This window comes from Squalius cephalus, assembly GCF_949319135.1.
Source record: "Squalius cephalus genome assembly, chromosome: 24".
NCBI classification, from domain to species: domain Eukaryota; kingdom Metazoa; phylum Chordata; class Actinopteri; order Cypriniformes; family Leuciscidae; genus Squalius; species Squalius cephalus.
Genome location: NC_137145.1, coordinates 9616400 through 9639968, shown reverse-complemented (window position 1 = coordinate 9639968; position 23569 = coordinate 9616400). Strand labels below are relative to the sequence as shown.

The 23569-nt window shown below is 40.3% G+C and overlaps 1 protein-coding gene across 1 annotated transcript; it reads left to right on the top strand.

The window, feature by feature from the left end:
• Positions 1 to 1569: 1569 nt before the first annotated feature.
• LOC307152656 (olfactory receptor 10G4-like) lies at positions 1570 to 2550 on the top strand (the record flags this gene model as incomplete). Its single annotated transcript, XM_079861481.1, has 1 exon — positions 1570 to 2550. The coding sequence occupies one exon, from the start codon at positions 1570 to 1572 to the stop codon at positions 2548 to 2550; it is 981 nt and encodes a 326-aa protein (XP_079717607.1).
• Between the last annotated feature and the right edge of the window lie 21019 nt (positions 2551 to 23569).

The window sequence follows — 23569 nt, the reverse complement described above, 5'->3', positions numbered from 1 at the left end:
ACTTTTTTTTTTTTTTACCCACTGCAAAGTCTGCCCTCAAATGTGTGTGTTGAGGATGTGTAGTAATCAACAAGTATTGCATCATCTAGGTGAGAAACGTGTTAATTATTCTACTAAAGGCACTGTGTTTGCTCAGGTAAATCTGTGGAGAGGTTCATATGGAACCTAAGAGATTTCATTATAGTGTCTCAAAGCTCATTAGTGTGAAGCAACAGTGAAAAAAACAAGTGGAGCGTTTCTTGCAGTGCACCCACAAGAAAACAAACACAGAGGGGGCAGAGGTCACATGGAATTTAACAGAAAAAAATACCAGAAAACAAAGTTAATTCTCAGTCTTAATTCTTATGTCCACAAGCTGCAAAGTACCCTACATCATTTAATGTTGGTGCATTATAATGGATGCACTAAAATATATATATATATGTTACAGCAACATGGATTACACTTGAAACATTAATTTCCTATTAGATGCCCCACTTTTAGTTACCAACTAAATGAATGTTAACGTAATCCATGTTTCTGTAACTAAAATTTGTGAGTGCCTCCATTATAACGCCTCAACTATAAATGATTGTCACACTATATGGGGTAGGTTTTCACATGGAACCTTTTTTATTAGCTTAATTAAAATAGTTTATGTTTGAAACGCACAAATATATCAAGCCATTGTTATGGCCAACGAAATTAACTAATAAATTATATAAAACTATAACATAAACGTGATGATTTGCCTCAATAAAAATATATAGATATCATAATTAATAAATTCTATAAAATTACAACATAAAACAAGTGACAACTTCCCCCTACTCTGACATTTATGAAAACTATCACTTTCCTAAGAAAATGGTTAAACTTAAAATGTAAAGGACTCTAAAGATTTGTCTCCTGTTTACCTGTGTGAGAAACGGTCTCCCAATATCATGCCTCATTATAATACTTACAATTTCTGGATAAATGTGCACTTTAAAATCATAGGTTAATGCATTATGATATTGTTGAGGAATTTTCCTTAAATGTGTGTGTTTTTTGGGGGGTTTTTGGGGTTTTTTTTTACCACAAACTATATGTGGTAAAATTGTCTATGTTGTTGATTACTAGCTTGATCACGGGTGCTAGGAAACCATGACGTATCTGTCTCACAATATAATATAAAAGGCAGCATTTCTGTCATGTATTTATCTGGATGAGAGGAACATCTCAGATGGTTTATCATATGGCATTTTAATGTACTCTAATTTTTTTTTTTTAAATGTTCTTATTTTTTTATTAAGGACCTAAAGAAGTAAAGGGCAAGAAATCATTTTACAGAATAGCTTCTTTTTTCTTTTCAAGAATGCATGAAACTCTTTTTATATTTTTGTTAAAACTATACTTCAACATTCAGAGTTTTCATCACCTTGCCGATACAGACACTGTCTGCATCTTTCTGCCATTTTCCTTCACAGGAGCTTTTTTTATGTGCATTTATGAGTACATTGAGGATCTAATTGATTTAATTTTTTCATCTATACAAACTGTATTTTAAAATATTTGTGTCTGTATGTTATAGGAATTGGGTGACTTAAAATGGCAAATGAAAACTACACTGTGAATAATGTAGACAGCTTCATAATCACTGGATTTGATCACCTGCAGAACAAAAAGCTCCTTGGATTCCTCATCTTAATAACTTACATGCTCATATTGCTTGGGAACAGCATCAATCTGTGTATCATCTTGACTGACAGACGTTTACATAAACCAATGTACATATTAATCTGTAATCTAGCTGCCATTGACATAATGTACACCTCTACCTGCAGCACAACCATGATCTCAGTGCTACTGGCTGAGATTAAAACTGTGTCATACTACTCTTGTATCTCAAGGATGTTTATCTATCATCTTGGTGATTTCACAGTATGCATGGCTCTGACATTAATGGCATTAGACCGACTTCTTGCAATTAGACTTCCTTTAAGGTATCACAGCATTGTAACAAATTCACGAACGTTTCTGCTAATTTTTCTGACTTGGCTCATTACTATCACTATAGCGGGTGTTTTGACTTCTGTGGCAGACAATCTCCCATACTGTCAGCCTGTTATCAGATATGTGTTCTGTGATCAGCCATCCATGATCAGAGCTGCTTGTGTCAATCCTGAACCATATTTTTTCTTGCCTGTAATGTTAGGTCTGTGGCCAATGTGTGGACAATTTCCCTTTATAATATGCAGTTATGCTGTGTTGGCATATAGTGTGACCAAACTCTCCAACAACTCAAGCAGAAAGCAAATGATTAACACTTGTTTGAGTCACCTCATTGTTCTGATCAGTTTTTTTGTACCAAAGCTAGTCTCTATTTTACTAACTCGAATAGGAGTTGTGCTAAATTTAACAGAGCGAAACGGAATTTTGATTGTATCCTCTCTTGTTCCTGCCTTAATAAACCCCACTGTTTATTGCACCAGGACTAAGGCGATCAGGAAACGATTAGCAGATATATTTTTGCACAAAAAAATAGTACCAAATCATTTAAAGTCAATATCAATAGCTATATCATCTTAATTCTGATTGTAATGATGTTGCTATTGGTTGTTTTGATAATGTTTTGTGATGCTTTTGCTGTTACTCGTGTTAGATAAGCCAAAGCATAGACATGCTGATGTTGAATTGTTTGTTTTCAAATAGAGTAAATGAAAAATAGGGAAAATATTTGGAGCTCTGATTATTTTTTAAATGACAGTATTGGCAGAAATTTAAAATGAAATGTAAAATAGAAAGACTTTCTATGCATTGACAAAGAGTTGTTAAACAAAACTGTTTATAGATACATTGTATATCCCATCTTTGTATATGAATAATACTATGTATGTGAAGCATTAATAATAACAATAATCATAATAAACAAAATAATTCTGTTGTCCCTGAGTCCAAACATTTCAATTACTAATTCCATTAAAACATTTGTGCACTGGTATCTAAACCACTTATCTGATCAGTTATTAATGGATGATTATGTGGACCCTTGTGTAAGGAAAAAAACATTGTAGATATGTCCCAATATTGGGCAAGCTTAGCTAGCTAACTAAATGTAGCTAGCTATAAGACACAAATGAATCTTCAGAACTACAACCTACATGGAAAAAGCAGCTTGCTATTTGGATACTATAGGCCTATAGTTCAGTTATTGGAACTAGCCACCAGGGTGGTCCCTCGAGAACAAAATGTGCTCCTATAACTAAAATCATTCTAAGTTCCTGTGGTGTGAAAAAAAAGTGGGTACTTCTGAGAAAGAAGGTCCTTCCTCAGGGGGATTTGCCCGGCTCAGAGAAGAGGGGTCCTCGGTCAGGGAGTATCACAGAGGATAATAGGAGGATTCTTGAGAGGCGAACAGGTCTACCTGTGACTCCAAATCAGCTGGACCATCTGGGGATGAGTCACGTGCGGCGCAGAGCTGCAGGAGTCACGTGACAAGAGTGATGCGTGATGACAGGACATTCTAAAATGCTTAATTTGAAGAACGCTTAACTTTGCTTACTATAATGCATAGTAATAAAGCATTCTATGTACAGAAAAGCAGATGAGTCAAGAATATGAATGCAACCCGTTTAATTACACGTTAAGCGTTTTCTGAAAACCATTATAAAGAAAACGCTTAATGTGGCTTAATTAGTGATATTAAAAGACCAAACTCAGTAAGCACCATACTAATAAAGCATAAAAGCAGATGAGCCCATATGATGAAAGAAAGCAAATTTGTGTTCAGGGTGCAAGATTGCGAAGGATAGCTTGTCATAGTTCTCCCTCTGTGTTTAAGGCAATCTAAGTGTGAGTAGGCAGATTTGGCTTTTGCAAATAATGAATTTAGTCCTTTTTTTTTATAACTGTTTGTCCATGAAGCCTCATTAAGCTTTATCTTGGTTATATGGGAGGAAAACACTTGTAACAGCCTAACGTATAATTAATTGCATTGCATTCATAGGTAACACTTTATTTTACAGTGTCCTTGTTACATTAGATGTACTTGAGTCATGAGTCACATGAGTCACTCAAAATGGCGCTGCCCGGCCGGCGACATGGGGGAGTATGGAATGATATTCCGGACATTATTCAAAAGGAATTGCAAATTGTATTTTGCGTTTTCAAATTGTGGACGCATAAAATGTGACATAATCCAAACGCAAATGCAAATCGCGCATTACCGTTTGCATTTGCGTTTAAGCGAACGCACAGTGACTGCCAAATTTAAAATGGAAATGCAAAGTCCGTTTGCAACTGTGTTTCCCATATCTTACGAGTCTTGACCCTGTCATATTTAAATAGCAATTTCAATTACCACGTCTGCTTTTTCACTTTCTCAGCGTCGCGTATGTAGCCAGCCAAAACTCAAATGAAATCGCAATTCCCTTAGTATTTCCATTTCAGATGCCTTACACGGAAACCTGTCAATCAGCGTCAAGGGTGGGATTATGCTATGGGGCGTGTTCGTGTTGGGACGTGACGTCACTCACAGTCGACGGTTAAGAGGTGATGCCCTGAACAGACAGACGCCGATTTATTTTAAACAATGGAGGTAGTTGGTGAAATTGTGGAGGACCTTATGATGCTCGCGCAGCAAGTTGATGACAGTACATCCTCTACAGATGTCCTCTTACTCAGAAGCCATTTCATTTTGGATAAGTTAAATGTTTTCGTGGCCTTGACCAACAGCAACATCAGTAATGTTGTCTTCGCCAACCTCAGTGAAGTAGCTAATAGGCTTTTTGTGAAGGACAGGACAACTAAAGAACCTGGACGTCCTTTACTGGACATACCACAAGAGATGAGTGTCGGTGCTAGGTCTCACCCCTTCAAATAAGTGTTCTCAATTTGCGAAATTCAATAAAAATGCTGTCTGTTGCAGTTAAACCTGTGTGTGTGTGTGTGTGTGTCACTAGCGGCGCAGGATTTTGATTGTAGGTGGGCCTCCAGAAAACTGGATGGGCCAGTTAAAATAAGCCAAAAAAAAAAAAAAAAAAAACGGGTTCCCCTTCATCTCCGTTTCAGTGCTTTTCTGCGGCACTGAGGACAGCGACTAAGCCTACCTGAATTTAATGCGTAGTTAGCATAGGTTTAAAAAACAAACCGGATTTTTTTTGCTGCTTTTTTAATACAATTACAATTTAATTTAATTTATTGTTTAATAAAATTATAGGCCTATTATTTTTTTAGTTTATTAACAGCAACAACAGCTGTAAAGATGAAGTTGACGATCGTCATCTCCGTATAGTAAACGCGCCTATAGAGAGAAATGCACATCATGGATTACATAATCAGAGAGTAGCCTTTTTCTTTTCGTTTTAAATTGTTAAAAAGACATTTTGGGCTTTCTTAAGATATATTTCATGTCTGTGAGGCATACGTTGAGTTTCGTTAAGTTAGGATGAGATGCGCTCCTGTTTACGAGCAATGCAATTACCGCGCGGGCGCCTCCATGATTTTATTGTCTGCTATATTTCCTGCTTATTTATTAAATCCAGGCAATAAAAAAAATATTGGTTGATAAAAAAATTATTAAAATTAAGATACAATTTATACAAAACGAAATTCACTTAAAAAGGCTTTCTACAAAACAAAACGTGGTCAAAATCATGTCTGACCCACATCTCTCGATATATTGCGCATCCTATCTTACTCATGCGGTTCACTTTTCATAATCAACATAGATGAAAAAAATAACATTATAATATTTTAACAAATATGAAACTAAATGAGCTTATTTAATGGCTACAACAAGTATAGTATACAGACTCTCTATTTGTACAAATTGCTGCACATTCATTTTATTCTGAATTTTGCACGCATAAGTTGAAAGGCATTTGTTTGCATGCATAGTAAAACATATCTGCAACATTTATCAAGTTCACTGATAATTATGCGTTATTAATTATTATCTTAATGAATAATGTAACAAGGACGAAGCATGTAAACTGCGTTGTTTAGAATGGAATGGATCGCAAATAGATCCGAATGAAGAAACGTACATAGTAGAAAATGGATGGGCCCGGACCTAAAATGTAGCGCCGCGGCTGGTGTGTGTGTGTGTGTGTGTGTGTGTGTGTGTGTGTGTGTGTGTGTGTGTGTGTGTGTGTGTGAGTGTGAGTGTGAGTGTGAGTGTGAGTGTGAGAGTGAGAGTGAGAGTGAGTGTGAGTGTGAGAGAGAGAGAGAGAGAGAGAGAGAGAGAGAGAGAGAGAGAGAGAGAGAATTTGACAATCCTTTTATTACAAAAAATCATGGCAAAAAAATATTCACAAAAACAAATCACATATTTTTCAATTTGATAAAAAAATCTTACTTCAACACTTCTGAGATAACCAGTTCATTATCAACTAATGAACACAGCACATTATCACCAGAGATGTATAGTAACGAAGTAGAACTACTTCACTACATAGACTGTAAAAAAAGATGGACGACACCCCTTCGCTCTCTTCCATTGATCAGAACTGAAGCCGCAAGAGTCCCGATATGGCGCTGACATATTGGAACTTGAGTCTGCGCAGTAGCGATTTCGGGACCAGACCTGCGCAGTAGTGAGCAGGAAGTAAAGCCGTGAAATCAACGCTCCGCCCTCACTCTCGCAGGGAAAGTGCATTCTGCACACTTTTTAAAAAATTGATTGCAGTACGACAAGAGGCTTATTAAAATAAAGTAAATACAATCACCTCAGTCCTCCGAAGATCTCGAAATAAATGTCCGTTGGTGCTTCAGTGACTACTTCGCTCGGAGAATCTGTCAATCACAGCTGTCCATCATGACGTTACACCACCGCATCACGTAACTAACTAAAAACCAACTTATTTTAGAAACAGACACTTGAACTTACATCAGCGTGATAAAAACGACAGCAAATGAAAGAAACCACCTTTGGAAAAAGATATTTGAAGTGTAATTTAATTGTTTAGTTGGTCTCGCGTCCCGTTGAATAACACGGGGAGGCGGGGCTTATGACCTATACTAGGACCAGTCACCGGGGGGCGATCGAGACGTTTTGGCTTCACTTTTCAGGGCTTGTGCGGCACGCTTGCTTCACTACTGTACTTAAGTACTAAAAGGCTGTATCTGTACTTTTCTAGAGTATTATTTTTTTCTCCTACTTCCACTTTTACTTCAGTACATATTTTCGGCGAGTGTAATACTTTTACTCCGATACTTTTTTTATGTGCTGCATCGTTACTCGTTACAATTATAAAAATGTTACGAATCATTCCAAACCCACATTATCACTGCCAGAGCGGTAGATGGCTCTGTCACCAGGTTTGATGAAGCTAGCCCAGCGAATCAAACGATCAAGAAGACCGCGCGTGCTCCCGTTCTGCCTTTCGCTCTGCTGCCTGCCTCCAGTGAGAACACTTGAGCTTTGTTAATTTGTTTCGAGATGGAAGAACCAGAACTTCGAGTGATCGTGGCGGTGGCGGTGGCGGTGAGGGTGAGGGTGAGGAAGGAGACCACTCCTGGCCCTACTAGTCCATGTTTTCATTTGTCGGAGTGAAAGACAATTCATATAGATTGAAGTGCGTAACTGTTAGCTGTCATGAGGACGCCGATGAACTGAATCGTTCGTTACTTGTTTAAATAGTTTAAAGTTAGGCTACTATTATATGTAATATCATTACCTTGACAAACTATACATCATTAAAATGATATAAGACTCAAGTTTCAGTATTTGAGCACTATTTTATTCTGAGAAACTTATAGGGACAGTTATGTCTTAATTTGTGTCAGTTAAAAATCAGGAAAAAATAGTCGATACCTTTAATATGAATTATGAGCGTCAGCCGCACCCATTCAGAAAAAAAAAAAACTCATGTGCGGTCGTCATGAAAGTGCTTGACCAAACAACGTCCCTCGGGGCTTTTAGCTCAAAAATGTGCAGATTTTGATAGATTGATAGATTTCATAGTTTTACGTTAGATTTCTATAGAGAGGAATAATATTTATTTAAATTATTATAACCAAAATGGGCCGATGTAATCATTATGAGCGCTGGATCTCTGATGTACTGTGTTTTCAGTCCATACCGGCAGCCTGATGGCGCCCTATGCACATTAGACCATATATGGAACACACGAAGAAGAGCCATTCCAGGAACTCCCTGACATAAACAAAGCTTCCAGAGATCGCTGTTACATGCTGATAAATACCCAATAAGCTGTAGAGAAAAAAGGCACAAGCAGGGAAGAGAAGAGAGGGATGCTTTAGAGGGGGAAGGGACATATTTGATCTGTTTTTCTTTACAAAGAGTTAAGCTCAGTGTGTTAAGGTGTTCTTGAACATTCAGTCCTTGTACTGCTGCTTCAGCCAAATTAATTGTGAGTAGTGGTCGACCGATATGGGATTTTTAATGGCCGATGCCGATGCCGATATTGAGAAAGCAATCTGGCCGATTGGCCGATATGAGGCCGATACAATACATGTGAATACAGTAAATGAGAGACATAAAGAATATTGGTGAAACTAAATGAACATTTATTGTACATACTATTTATGCAAAATTCTTTTTGCAATAAAAAAATATTTACTAAGAAGTTAAAATGTAAACAAAAAGGTAAGGTAACACTTCAATAAATAAAGTTTTAGTGCAGCTTCTTGTCTGCTTTAATATTTAGTCATTTTTTCAGTCAAATAATTACTGCTGCTTACTGCAGGTTACAAATAACATTTATCATTAATTAACCAATCTAAACAATATTCATAAATTAATGACAAAATAGTATGTGAAATTATACATTTTATGTACAATACATAGTTAAATATAAATATCACAGTTTATTTACACTATTTACTTTAAACAGGTTGTTTTACTTCAAGTATATTTAAATAATAATGATTTATGCGTTTAGTTTTGCTTGTTTGTTTCTTTAAAACGTTGCAAGCCGTCACATGTATTTGCATGACATACATGAACATATGAAAATGTATACTACACACGATATTACGCCAATCATGGATAAATAAATACAGTAGATAGTGAATAACATTTTCAAGGATTTATTTTCAAACGTAATATTATTACATAGTGTTCTCCTCTCATCCACCTCACGCGACCAACTGATCTGTAATGCACGCAATCTGACGCGACCCAGCTTTTCCGTGCACGCGAGTCCGTTGGAAAACAGCGTCTAGTTTAAATGTAACCCGAGAACAACGCGCGTATCTGAGGAACAGCCAGTCACAGGATTTTTGACTGTTTGTGAGGTAAAATGTTTTCAGTTTTGTTTGAATTCGTTTATATCACATCTGTGACCCCCACTGGAGCTACCGCTGGGCTGCGGATCTGACATATCACGGTACTGTTTGAATAGACTCTGCTGCACGCCGGAGTGTTTTAGTGTGTAACACAATGTAGCGTCAGGTTAGAAAGCGAATGGGAATGGTCATTTACTGTGTCTGTCAGATGTCTGCTTCACTTCTGAGTGGCTTGTCTTACGGTGCTGGGCGGAGCAGAGCGAGTGTATTCAGTTCATTCACGCTTGCTCTGTTCGCGTCAGTGGAAAAAAGCGCTAATGCACAGTCACAAACTGTTTTGAAATATATCGGCCAAACGGAAATATTTATCGGCCGATGCCGATATCTAAAAAATTCCAAATATCGGCCGATATATCGGCCTCGGCGATATATCGGTCGACCACTAATTGTGAGTGTCCTAAACATTTGAAATTATATAAACAATATGTTCAAACTTTTGACTGTTTTCTTTAATAACTTCATAACACAATACTTGTACTTTTACTTTCAGTACTTGAGTAGTAAATTTTTAAATAAACTACTTGCAATACTTAAGTACAAAAAATATTGAATACTTTAGTACTTCTACTTAAGTATTCTGCTTAAAGAGCACTTCAACTTCTACTCAAGTCACTTTTTTGATAGAGCACTTGTACTTTTACTCAAGTCTGGGTCTCTAGTACTTTATACATCTCTGATTATCACAGCACCACTCAATTTCAAAAATATTCAATGTACTCATCAGTTTATAAAAATTAAACTCAATTACAAGTCGTGATTTTACCATTTTTTTAAAAGCTGTTACAAGTTCTTGTTCTCCTTTCTGTTCAATTTTATTTCTCCTAGTTATGTAAATGGCTAATTTTGCAATACCAACAATAAAATTAAGCAACTGACATTTGTATTTTTTCTTAATGGTATACATACAACCAAGAATAAAATCCTGCTTCGTAAAACATACCTCAAAAGATTCAAAAAGAAACTCCAGAAGACTAAACAAAAACGGAAGTCTGTTACAAAACATAAAACAATGAAACACAGTCTCCCTTTCACTGCAAAAAGGACAATCCTCACTTACATTTGGGTTCAACATTGCCACAAAAGAGTTAACTGCTATAGCGCCATGGAGTATCCTCCATTGAAGATCACCAACTCTTTTAGGTAACAGAGGTTTGTACAAAATCCTCCACACTGGTTTTGTTTTTTCAGTGATCTCTAAAATGTCTCTCCAAACAGTATCACTTCTATTTAACCATTTAATATTCGTCACTTTAACAATACTTCTATACAATGCTTTCCCTTTAACTTCAAAGAAATCAATTTGCACATCAATTTCCTTCTTCAACATGGGATTAATGTCATTAAATGAAGAAAGATCAGGTACAATACTTATATCTGGGAAAAAATGGAAATATACATTTCTTATTGTACTCATCAAGTAAAACTCTTTCTTGTACATTCAAAGCCCCCTGCAGTTTATCTAAAAACCGTTTAATGTATCGTGCAGATTTTACCTTTAAAAAGGCTGAAACTGCTTCTACATCATTAAAATCAGACCCAGCCTTATTTATAATGTGTTTCAACTGTAGAGATCCACTTCTATACAACAAATCCTTAAGACCTGGTATTTCGTCACCAGATACATCGAAACGTGCTCCGCACACAATGGGCTCTTCGAGTAGCCAGTACAGGGACATTAATGGTTCCATCCATTGAGGCTTAAACAGACTCCATATTTTAAAGAGACTTCGATAGAAGGCAGGAACTCCTCTAAAATCAAATTTTTTAGAGTCCATTAAAAACAACACATTGTCCAGGCCAAGTCCACTTATTCTTCGCAAAATGCATTGAGCCACTGGTCTCCATACCAGTCTTTCAGATCCTAGAATTAACTTCTGCAAAAACTGAAGACGATAAGCAGCACATCTACTTGACAAATGCACTAGACCTTGGCCTCCATCTTCTTTAGCCAGAAACAAAACGCTTTGAGGGATCCAATGCAAATTGTCCCAGAAAAAGTTCACTGTTTCTGTTTGAATGTTTGCTAAGAGACCAACCGGAGGGTCGACGCATGCAAGTCTATGCCACAGAGAAGAAGCTGCAAGATTGTTGATAATGAGTGTGCGTCCTTTAAAAGACAACTGAGGAAGCACCCATTTCCATTTTTTCAAACGTCCAGTTACTTTATCTGCCATTCCTTCCCAGTTCTTCTGCATAAAGGCTTCATTGCCTAAGAAAACACCAAGATACTTTAGCCCATCTTTTTTCCATAATAAGCCTCCTGGTAGAATGGGATTTCCTCCTTCCCATTTTCCAATCAATAAAGCATCACTTTTCCCCCAATTTACAATTGCTGATGAAATATCCTTAAAATCATTAACAATCTGTCGTAACATTTCAACATCATCATCATCATTTATAAAAGCAATTACATCATCAGCATATGCAGATAAATGGAAAGCATTATTACACTGTGGCAATGTTAAACCCTTTAACTTATTTCTTAACATGGACAACAGTGGTTCTATAGCCAGCACATATAATAGCCCAGACATGGCACAACCTTGCCGAACCCCTCTCTGTACATTAAAGGGAGCACACAAACTACCATTCATTTTAATAACACTCTCAATGTCACAATACATTGTTTTAATCATATCAATAAATCGTGAATTAAAACCAAAAGCTTCTAAAGTATGCCACAAATAAAGGTGTTCAACCCGATCAAATGCCTTCTCTTGGTCTAGAGAAATAAGGCCAATGTTTACACCAAACAGCTTTGAAACTTCTAAAACATCTCTGATTAAAGTTATATTATCAAAAATCGATCTATTTGGTATACAATATGTTTGATCGTAGTGTATCACCTTCCCTATTATTTTACTTAATCTTGTAGCTAATGTCTTAGACAAGATTTTATACTCTGAACACAGGAGAGAAACAGGCCTCCAATTTTTTATATTCTGAAGATCACCTTTTTTGGGCAATAAAGTGATAACTGCCCTTCTGCAGCTAAGGGGAAGAAAACCATTAGTAAGGCTTTCATCAAACACCACTAAGAGATCTTCTCTTAAAACGGGCCAGAAAGTTTTATAAAATTCAATGGGTAACCCATCAATCCCGGGAGATTTCCCATTCTCCATGCCCATCATTGCTGTATAAAGTTCTTGCTCTTTCAGAGGTAGTTGCAAACTCTCATTGCTCTCTTCATCAAGTTTTGGCAGACCTTCAAAAAAACTACTAATAGTCATCTTTTCATTTATCAGATCAACTGTATACAATTTCTTATAAAACTGCACAGCAACTTCTCTTATCTCAGAAGTTTTAGTTAATTCCTGTCCTGTATCAGAGACCAAGGAATGAATTATTCTGCTTTGACTATTTTTTTTCTCCATACTGAAGAAAAATTTAGAAGGTGCATCCATCTGTGTGATATTCTGGAAACGTGAGCGAACCAGCGCTCCCTGTGCCTTAATGTCCAACAGGTTTGTCAATAAAGTTTTCTTTGATGTTAGAGCTTCAATGTGTTCTTTTTTGCCTGTAGATGCAGACAAACTGTACAAATCAACTATATCAGTCTCTAGAGTCTTCAATGATCGAGTTATTTCTCTTGTAACATTAAGAGTGTATTGCTGGCAAAAGTTTTTGATTTGTATTTTCCCGCAATCCCACCACTGTTGCAGAGAGCTATATAAATACTTTTGTTGCTTAAAAACATCCCAAAAAAAAAAAAAAAAAGAATCTTTAAAATGTTTATCATCAAGCAAAGATGTATTAAAATGCCAATAGGCACTGTTTGACTTCACACAACTTACTAAAACAGAACAAAGAACTGCACTGTGATCTGAAAATCCTACAGGATTAATTTGACAAGATTTGAAAATATTGAGCTGGTGCTTAAAGGTGTAAAACCGATCAAGACGTGCCAAAGACAACGAATTATCTTTACAATGAACCCATGTATATTGCCTTCATTTTTTATGCATTTTTCTCCATACATCACAGAGATCAAAAGTTTGAACGAGTTGTTTAATAACTCTTTGAGATGCAACATGCGGTTCTAAATGATTTCGGTCTACTTTATCATTCTCAGTACAGTTAAAATCTCCCCCTAAAACTAAGAAATCATCTGTACTTAGGCTTTTCAAAGTAGTGTTGACTAAATTTAAGAACAAAACTCTTTCCACTCCACTATTAGGAGCATAGATATTTAAAAAAAACCATAACAATTTTTTCAAATTTAACAATAACTTTTAAAAAGCGACCTTTTTCAATTTCAACAGATTCAAAAGATACTGGAGTCATATTTTTAGAAAATAAAACTGCAACCCCTCCACTTACAGAGGATTTGTGACTAAGAAAAAGTTGACCTCCCCACTCTCTTTTCCAGTCCACCTCATTTCTTTGATCACTATGCGTTTCTTGTATAAACATGACATCAACAGACTTCTGATTAATATATTCATACAACATCATCCTTTTACGAACATCTCTAGCTCCATTTAAATTGAGAGTTCCAATTTTTAGCTGACTCATAGTTTTATTTAGGTTCAGCAAGAAACTCAGATGGGAAAAGACAGAGATTATGGTAAAAAAAAAACAAGCTTAGGGATTTAAACCATGGCATTCTTATCATCTCTAGGATTTTGTTTTTTTAACTTGTTGACAAATTTCCGTAAACGATACACTTCAAGATCTACGAAAGCCCCTTCTTTTATCAAATATCTGGTGTCCTTCACAAATTGTGCACTATTAGGAAAATAATCCTCAATTTGCACGCCTTTTAACCCTTTCGTTTCCTGAATAAAAACACGAATGTCTTCAGCTTTGTACAAAACATTTACTGCTTCATTTTGAGAACAAGCAGAAAACTCAGAACAAACAGAAACGCAAGAGTCAGAATCATCATCGTCAGAAGCTATGATTTCATCTTCAGCAGCGTCAGTTATTTTGATTTGCTTACTGGTTTTATCATTTCGACTCTTTCTTCTTTTAATTGGTGTTTTGAAAGTTGATTCAACTTCCATATCCAATCCACAGTCATTCAATCTCAGATCTTCCTTTACAATATCTCGGTCTTGTTCTACAATCACAGAAGATAATGTACTCAACCCCAGCGCGTTCTCTGCTGCCACGGACTCCGCCACAACACCTCCATCATCAACAACAGTAGAAAGCACCGCCCGCGCCTCCGCGCTGTTCACTGCCTCGTCGGTCGGTGTATTCGCGGGATTCACCGCTGCGCTGGTTTCGGGCGCGCTAGATTCATCAACAGCGCTCCCCGTTTTACCTGCATTAATCTGCTCTGTGTTCGTGTTCATTTTATCAGGACAATTACGACTAAGATGTCCGATTTTAGAACAACCAAAACATTTCATCGTCGTATCGGATGATGCGAAAACAGCATAATCAAAGCCTTCTATTTTAAATTTAAAAACCAGGTCAAGTTCATCCTCGCCATTCTTCAGAATCATAAACACCTGTCTCCTAAAGGACACGAGATGTTTCACTAAAGGCGATTTACATCCAAGCGGAATTTTTTTGATAGGAGAAACTATCTTTCCATATCGTGACAATTCCTGCACAATCATCTCATCTTTCACAAACGGAGGGACGTTTGAAATCATTATTTTCTTGGCGGGAGTGCTCAGAGGAAACACCGGCGTGAGCGAACCTTTGATTACAACACCATTTTGCACTATTTCGTTCGCCTTCTCAATAGTGCTAAAGAAAAGCACAAACGCATTATTCATTCGCGAAGCGGACACAATGTTTTCATGACCCACAACGTCTCCTACAGCCAAACAAACATCTTCCACGTTAGCGTTTGAATCAATTTTTACTCCATGACGTCGAGTTAAATTTTCAAAAGCCATTGTGTTTGGAGTCGCCATGCTTCCCAGCAAAAATGCTGGAAGCAGACTATCCTCACAAAAACAATAAACAAAACAACAACGAAAAATACAAACAAAACACTTACAAGAAAAAAAGGAAAAAGTTTGGAAAAAGCACTCTTACCAGCCACAGTCGGCAAACCACTCACATCCACACTCACCACGCTCCGCCCACTCACTCCCAGCATGCACTCGAGAGAGAGAGAGAGAGAGAGAGAGAGAGAGAGAGAGAGAGAGAGAGAGAGAGAGAGAGAGAGAGAGAGAGAGAGAGAGAGAGAGAATGTTTGTTCCACTTTACATTTATGGTGTAGTCAATTTGTTTAGATTTATGTGGGATTTAATCATTTTAAATTAATCTCAACTGTGAAATGGACAAAAACAAAATTATACATAGGCTACTTTCAGACCAATTAAATCAAACCCAGGTTTTTTTGTGTGTTTAGACAAATAATGTAACAAAAGTCACAAAATTCCATGACACTGAGATAAGGGAGATATGTTTTTTTGAATGGGGGGAAAATATCAAATGAGATCCAAACAGAACCCAAAGAAAACATGAGGGTTTTTTAAGAAATATTCATTTTAAACTAAACCAAAACCAAATCTTTATCTCAGTGTGTGAAGAAGGACTTGCTGTAACGGGGATCAGCCAATCAGCCGCTTTGTTTCGGGGTCACAGAGAGAACACCGTTTTCGCACCGACAGTTTTTTAGTTTCGTTTTGAGTTAGCCGTGAGATTGGCCGGAAAGCGCATCGTAGATGTTTCTGAGGTGAATAGTTGTCATCCGTGTCGCTGTCTGTGCATGTGTGCGTTCAGAGACATGTGAGTACCCTGGTGGAAGTGTTAACGTATATGTGTATTTCTGCGCCTTAGGTTGTTAACAGAGTCTATTTTGAGATACTCCATTGGAATGTAGTATGTTAGCATAAAGTTCGCTAGCATCATGCTAATGCCTAGTATTATTAGTTTTATATAAATATTGTGCTTACATGTGTGCTCACCTGACTCTGTATAGTTATTATTTGAGTGTAATTATTTGAGTGGTTGAGTAGTAGAGAACTATGTTTTTTTGGGTTGATAGTATTAAGAACTAGCAGTATGAAAGCTTTTCTTTAATTCAATAAGAAGATAATGTGTGTTACCTGGTATTTTTATTTGGTTATTTGATATGTATAAGCAGCTAGAGCTACTTAAAGGGAAAGGTATAATAATTACAATTTATTAGCTTTTCTAATTGAATCATGTCAGCACTTTTGTTTAATTCTATGCTGATATTTTCTTTTCTTTTATTGTTTATTGTAGAACCACATACTGTACATTCATGACGACAGATAATCCTCTGCTGACTATCAATAAACCCACTGAAGAGATTCAAAGCATCCAATTGCATTCTTATCGATGCACCACAGTGGTCACTTATCCCCAACTAGCTATACAGTCCTATCAAGTCATCATTACAAATTGGTCCTTCGAGCCGGATATTGTGTGTAACCGCTGTGCGTAAGGATGTTCCCATATGCGAGAGAGGTAACGCCACTTCCTGATACCCGCCCGAGACGTCAGATACGTCCGCCAACCTGGTTTGCTGACTATGAAGTCTCCCTGCCTATTGTGGAGAGACCCCCCCAGGCTGCAGCACTCTCTCCACAGCCCCACCATCAGATGCAGGAGCCCTACTACGGTGGTGACAGGATCGATCAGCTGTTAACGCGCACCTCCCAGCTCTATGATCAGTGGAACCAGACTGGTGCTCGCCCTAAGTATCCCAGAGAGTCAGTGTTCTCGGGACCCCATTATCAGAGCACCCCAGAGCCACTGTCTCACAGAGGAAACCCAGGGGCTTCACCTGAAATATTAGATGAGCTGCAAAAGATTAGGGAGGATAACCGGAGGCTTCAACTTATCGTAATGGAGATGCAAACACAGCTCAGTTCAAGCAGAGGCCCAGATCCATCACACCACACTGCCCTCTCCCCTGCGGAGTACAGCCCGCACGCTCATTCGGGAGTGCTCACCTCGGCCATTAGCCCACCAAGGCCCACAACACAGGTTACGGTCCATAACACATTAGCACCTGTGCAGGTACCCAGTGAAGTAGAAGTGGACGATGAAGACTGGCCCCTTCCCCCCCCCTCCAGTGGCAGATGAGGAGGATAAGCCACAGCTATCCACTACCACACTGCCCACAGAGTTAGTGGCAGAGCTGATGACATGCCTTAAGAAGATGGGGATCACTCAAGAGCAGCTCCCTGGAATTCCGGTATTTGGCAACGATAATCGGGTTGCATCTGGTCGGATGGGGAGGTCACATCAGCCAACGGATCCGCAAGTCCGTTTACAGATATCACCCCATTTTATTCCTCCTGAGCCAGGCGCAGCTAATGAACAGAGACACGAGGACTTTCACTCTCGCCGAGCAACAGAGTACACATATCGGGGTCCTCAACCCACCATCCCAGACTTGAATAGAGGGGACCCACGCGAGTTTGCTAGGCTGAAGACCTCCCTGGAAAATCTCCTCCCCCACGATGCTACGGAGAGGTTTAAATATCAGATTTTAGTTGATCATCTTAAATTTAAAAAGAAGCGCTCCTCATCGCAGATTCATACACCAACTCTACACAACCCTATACCGACACTATGGCCTCCTTAACAGAGCATTATGGGCAACCTCACCAGCTAGCATTAAGGCGCATTGCAGACTTGATGGAGGCGCCTAACATTCGTAGCCAGGACATCACTGCCTTTAAAGGATTTGCTCTCAGAGTGAGAGCCTTAGTTGGCATGCTCGACCAGCTTGGAGAAAAAGGTCATATTGAGCTTCAGTGTGGGTCTCATGTCACTAGGCTTATGTCCAAGCTTCCACAAGACCTGCGGTCTGGGTTTATGAGATACCTACATCCCCTCAGTATCCGTGTCCCTACGCTGTTAGACTTCGCCCGCTGGCTGGAGTTTGAGCTGCAGATTCAGGAGTATGGATATGAGTCTCGACCCAGAGAGAACCCAGACGGTAAGAGGGATAGACGGAAGGACTCAAAGTTTGGCAGGCTAACCACAGTCCTCCATGGAGCTGAACAATCTTCAAGTTGCCCGACTGTCCCAGTATTCTCATCTACCAGTGCCAATCCACAAGGCAAAGTCGCCCTACCCTGCCCATACTGTACCAACGCCCTGCATTACCTGAACCAGTGCACTAACTTCAGCCAGTTAACAACTGAGCAGCGGAGAGATTGGGTTAAGAAAAACAGGCGGTGCTGGCGTTGTGGTCGTTGTCACCAGGCCGCACAGTGCAAACTAAAGGCAAGGTGCAAGAATTGTGATGGCAGACATCTGGAAGCTCTCCACGACCTTAACATTAGACCAGCCATAGCGACACCAGCCACAGAGAACACATCATGCTTAGTGAGTACTGCCAATGAAGTTCTCTATCTGGATAGGCCGTCCGGCAGCAGTCAGGTGCTCCTGAAGGTGACAAAGGTTGTGCTACATAATGGAGAGCAGGCCATGGAGACCTACGCAATACTGGATGACGGGTCAGAGCGGACTATGCTACTTCCAGCTGCTGCTAAGGAGCTCAAACTTAAAGGGGAGCCAGAGAACCTGGCTTTGAGGACTGTGCGCCAGGATCTTAGAGTTTTGCATGGAATGTCTGTCTCCTTCTCCATTTCTCCTGCCAGGCACCCCCAAAAGACTTACAGGATCCGGAGAGCCTTTACTGCTGATCAGCTGGGGCTGGCAGAGCATTCACAACCGGTGAAGACTCTTCAGCGCAAATAGAAGCACCTGAGAGGACTTCCCTTGCAAACACTGGAATGCATTCACCCCATGGTCCTCATTGGGTCAGACTATACGCACCTGATCACCCCAGTAGAGCCGGTTCGTATGGGTCCGCCTGGAGGACCAGGTGCTGTAAAGACCAAGTTGGGCTGGACTATTCAGGGCCCAACCAAAATCATCCGACAGCATCTTCAGCCACAGCAGTGTCTGCATATATCCACACAGTCACCCTCTGCAGAGCTCCTTTATCACGTGGAGAAGCTATGGAAAATGGACGTATTGCAGTACAGGAGTGAGAAGGTAGTGATCCGCTCAAAGCAAGATAAAGAGGCAGTTCGCATGCTGGAAACCAGGACAGTGAGGGTGGAAGTTGACGGAGTCCATCGCTACGCCACCCCCTTGCTTTGTGTTAATAACATGCCGCGTCTCCACGCCCCCAAAGATGCTGTACTGGCGAGTCTGCGGAGCACTGAGAGACGTCTGATGAAAGACCCAACACGAGCATCAGCCTATGCAGCAGATATCCTGAAACTGGAACAGGCAGGGTACGTGGAAAAGGTAGCAGAGGAGGAGCTGGATAAATCAACAGAGTCCTGGTTTATACCTCACCACATGGTGAGTCATAATGGAAAAAACAGACTCGTATTCAACTGCTCCTTCGCATACAAGGGCTACAACCTACATGAGCTTTTACTACCAGGCCCCACATTGACCTCCAGCCTGCTAGGTGTCCTGCTGAGATTCAGGGAGCATTCTGTTGCTGTAAGCAGCGACATAAAAGGCATGTTCCATCAGATCAGGTTGCTGCCAGAGGTCAGATCCCTGCTTCGTTTCGTGTGGAGGGACATGAACAAAGAGGCGCCACCCGGCGTCTATGAGTGGCAGGTCCTCCCCTTCGGAACAACATGTAGCCCCTGCTGTGCAACGTTTGCACTGCAAAAGCATGTGACAGACCACAGCCAGCTAGAGGAGGATGTCCGGGTGGCCATCGAGCGTTACTTTTATGTGGATAACCACTTACAGAGCCTCTCCTCCTCTACAGCAGCAAGACAGCTGGTTGACAAATTGAAGATGCTGTTAGCCTCAGGGGGGTTTGAGCTGCGTCAGTGGGCTAGTAATGTCCCCGAAGTTATCAGTCAACTTCCTAAAGGGGCAAGATCCCAGAGCAGCGAGTTATGGCTCACAGAGTCAATGGAGGATCCACAGGAGCTTGCACTTGGACTCCGATGGCTTTGCGCCTTGGACACTCTGGCCTACAAGTGTAACATCACTGACCGTCCCACACCGACTATGAGGAACATCTATAGTACACTGGCACGACTTTATGATCCGTTAGGCTTTCACGTTCCCTTCGCCACGCGAGCCAAAATCATTGTGCAGCACCTATGGAACAAAGAGAGAGAGTGGGATGACCCGTCGCTGCCAGATGATGCCCTCAAGGCCTGGCTAACTTGGGAGAATGAGCTGCAACACCTTCCAGAGATTGTCTTGCCACGGTGCTACTCAAGTCCCCCTCTGGACCACCCCAGTTCTGGCAGAAGCCTCCATATATTCTGTGACGCATCTGAAAAAGCTTACGGTTCAGTTGCGTACCTTCGTACGGAGGGTTCAGGTGGTAAGGTGGAGGTGGCCTTTCTGACTGCACGGTCGAGAGTGGCCCCCAAGCGCCAGCAGTCGATACCGCGATTGGAGCTATGTGCAGCGGTGACTGGAGCTCAGCTAGCAGTGCTGTTGCAGCGCGAACTCACCCTGGTACTTCATGGAGTGGTGCTCTGGACGGACTCCACTACAGTTCTCACGTGGCTTCAGTCAGACTCTTGCAGGTTTAAGGTGTTTGTGGGCACCAGAGTCGCTGAGATCCAGGAGCTGACTGATGCCCAAGCATGGAGGTACGTGGATTCTGAAAATAATCCCGCAGATGACATTACGCGCGGGAAGACCCTGAGGGAGCTGGCAGGGGAGAGCCGGTGGAACCATGGCCCAGCCTTTTTGCGCCTGTCACCTCAGCAATGGCCTACTAAGCCACAGGCTGAGCAGTTGGATGCCACAGAGCTTCGTAAGGCCACATTTTGCGGCTCCATCATCACCGTTCCTCTTCCGCCCTTACTTGATGCCAGCCAATTCAATGGTTTCAGGGACATGATAGAGGCAGTGGTGAGGTCCCGCCATGGGGCGGCAGGTAGTCAGTCAACGCCATCTGCACAAGACTATAGAGATGCTGAGATAGACCTACTGAGACGAGTTCAGGTAGACTGCTTCGAGGAGGACTATCAACACCTTTCAGAAAGGAAACCTGTCCCTTCCACTTGCCGTTTGATTACATTAGCTCCTGAATTCGATGATTGACTGAAGTTGATTCGAGTTGGAGGCAGATTGCGTCGCAGTGACTTGCTGGACACAGAAGCCATTCATCCCATAGTTCTGGACCCAGCTCACCAGGTGACTAAACTCATCATTCAAGATGCTGACCGAGACCTCCATCATCCAGGCTCAGAGCGATTATTCGCAGAACTTCGCCGACGATACTGGATCCTTCGTGGAAGAGAAGCTGTGAAGCGGCACCAGTACTCCTGCCCTGATTGTCGGAGATGGAGAGCGAAGCCTACAGTGCCACAAATGGCAGACTTACCTCTCGCCCGCCTGCGGTTGATGAAGCCTCCATTTTTCTCTACAGGGATGGATTGTTTCGGGCCCTTCATGGTCAAAATCGGACGGCGTAATGAGAAGCGTTGGGGTATCCTATTTAACCCCCTGAGGTCGGCTATCGCGCCGGCGCGATAGGCTCGTTTTTTTCCGTATGAGTGCAAAAAAATAATAAAAAAAAATATTAATTTTTATCTTATATGCTTGTGTTATACATCAATCGATCCTGTTTAGTGTGTATTTTTTTTGTGTATGCTCATAATAAAAACAAAGTGTTGTGCTTTTCGCCAAATAAAGAAAAATAAACATGATGCGAGTTCTGCCTACTCTCCGTCAGTGAAGTCAATTCTGAAACGCGTCCGAAAATGAACTGTAACTCAGCGAATACTCAGTCAAACAGGCATACAGTCACACAGGCATGAAGCTTGAATTCTCTTCTTTTAAATGAAGTAATTTTTATAAAAAACAAATATTCACAGTTTATGTAATATGTATGCAAAGAGAGAGATGTCAGTCGTTCTCATCTCAGCTAATTAAGTTTTAATGTGCTCCGCCCACGGAGAGCGCGCGCTATTCAAACGCAAATGTGAGGCGATCCAAACAAACCTGTGAAACGCCCACATCAGCTGGATAACACACACCGCGAGTTCACTTTCAGACTTATGTACTTTACGATGCTGTGAGGAATAATACTATCTTGATAATAATCCTGCAAAAATTTACCTCAGAAGTTTTGGAAGTATCATTTCGAGGAGCAAACGGATCCCGCTGAGGAATTAGGTCAGTTCTGTTTGCTTTGTTCTAATCGGAATGAATGAACGCACAGATGCGTGCTGTTGTGGAGCTACTACAGCTGGCAAAAATACTGTTTAAATATAACCTGGGATAACCTTTGTTAAAGTTTTTTAGTTTCGTTTTGAGTTAGCCGTGAGATTGGCCGGAAAGCGCATCGTAGATGTTTCTGAGGTGAATAGTTGTCGTCCGTGTCGCTGTCTGTGCATGTGTGCGTTCAGAGACATGTGAGTACCCTGGTGGAAGTGTTAACGTATGTGTATTTCTGCGCCTTAGGTTGTTAACAGAGTCTATTTTGAGATGCTCCATTGGAATGTAGTATGTTAGCATAAAGTTCGCTAGCATCATGCTAATGCCTAGTATTATTAGTTTTATATAAATATTGTGCTTACATGTGTGCTCACCTGACTCTGTATAGTTATTATTTGAGTGTAATTATTTGAGTGGTTGAGTAGTAGAGAACTATGTTTTTTTGGGTTGATAGTATTAAGAACTAGCAGTATGAAAGCTGTTCTTTAATTCAATAAGAAGATAATGTGTGTTACCTGGTATTTTTATTTGGTTATTTGATATGTATAAGCAGCTAGAGCTACTTAAAGGGAAAGGTATAATAATTACAATTTATTAGCTTTTCTAATTGAATCATGTCAGCACTTTTGTTTAATTCTATGCTGATATTTTCTTTTCTTTTATTGTTTATTGTAGAACCACATACTGTACATTCATGACGACAGATAATCCTCTGCTGACTATCAATAAACCCACTGAAGAGATTCAAAGCATCCAATTGCATTCTTATCGATGCACCACAGTGGTCACTTATCCCCAACTAGCTATATAGTCCTATCAAGTCATCATTACACAGTGTCATGGAATTTTGTGACTTTTGTTACATTACCTACATCTGTAGAGGATGTACTGTCATCAACTTGCTGCGAGAGCATCATAAGGTCCTCCACAATTTCACCAACTACCTCCATTGTTTAAAATAAATCTGCGTCTGTCTGTTCAGGGCATCACCTCTTAACCGTCGACTGTGAGTGACGTCACGTCCCAACACGAACACGCCCCATAGCATAATCCCACCCTTGACGCTGATTGACAGGTTTCCGTGTAAGGCATCGGAAATGGAAATACTAAGGGAATTGCGATTTCATTTGAGTTTTGGCTGGCTACATACGCGACGCTGAGAAAGTGAAAAAGCAGACGT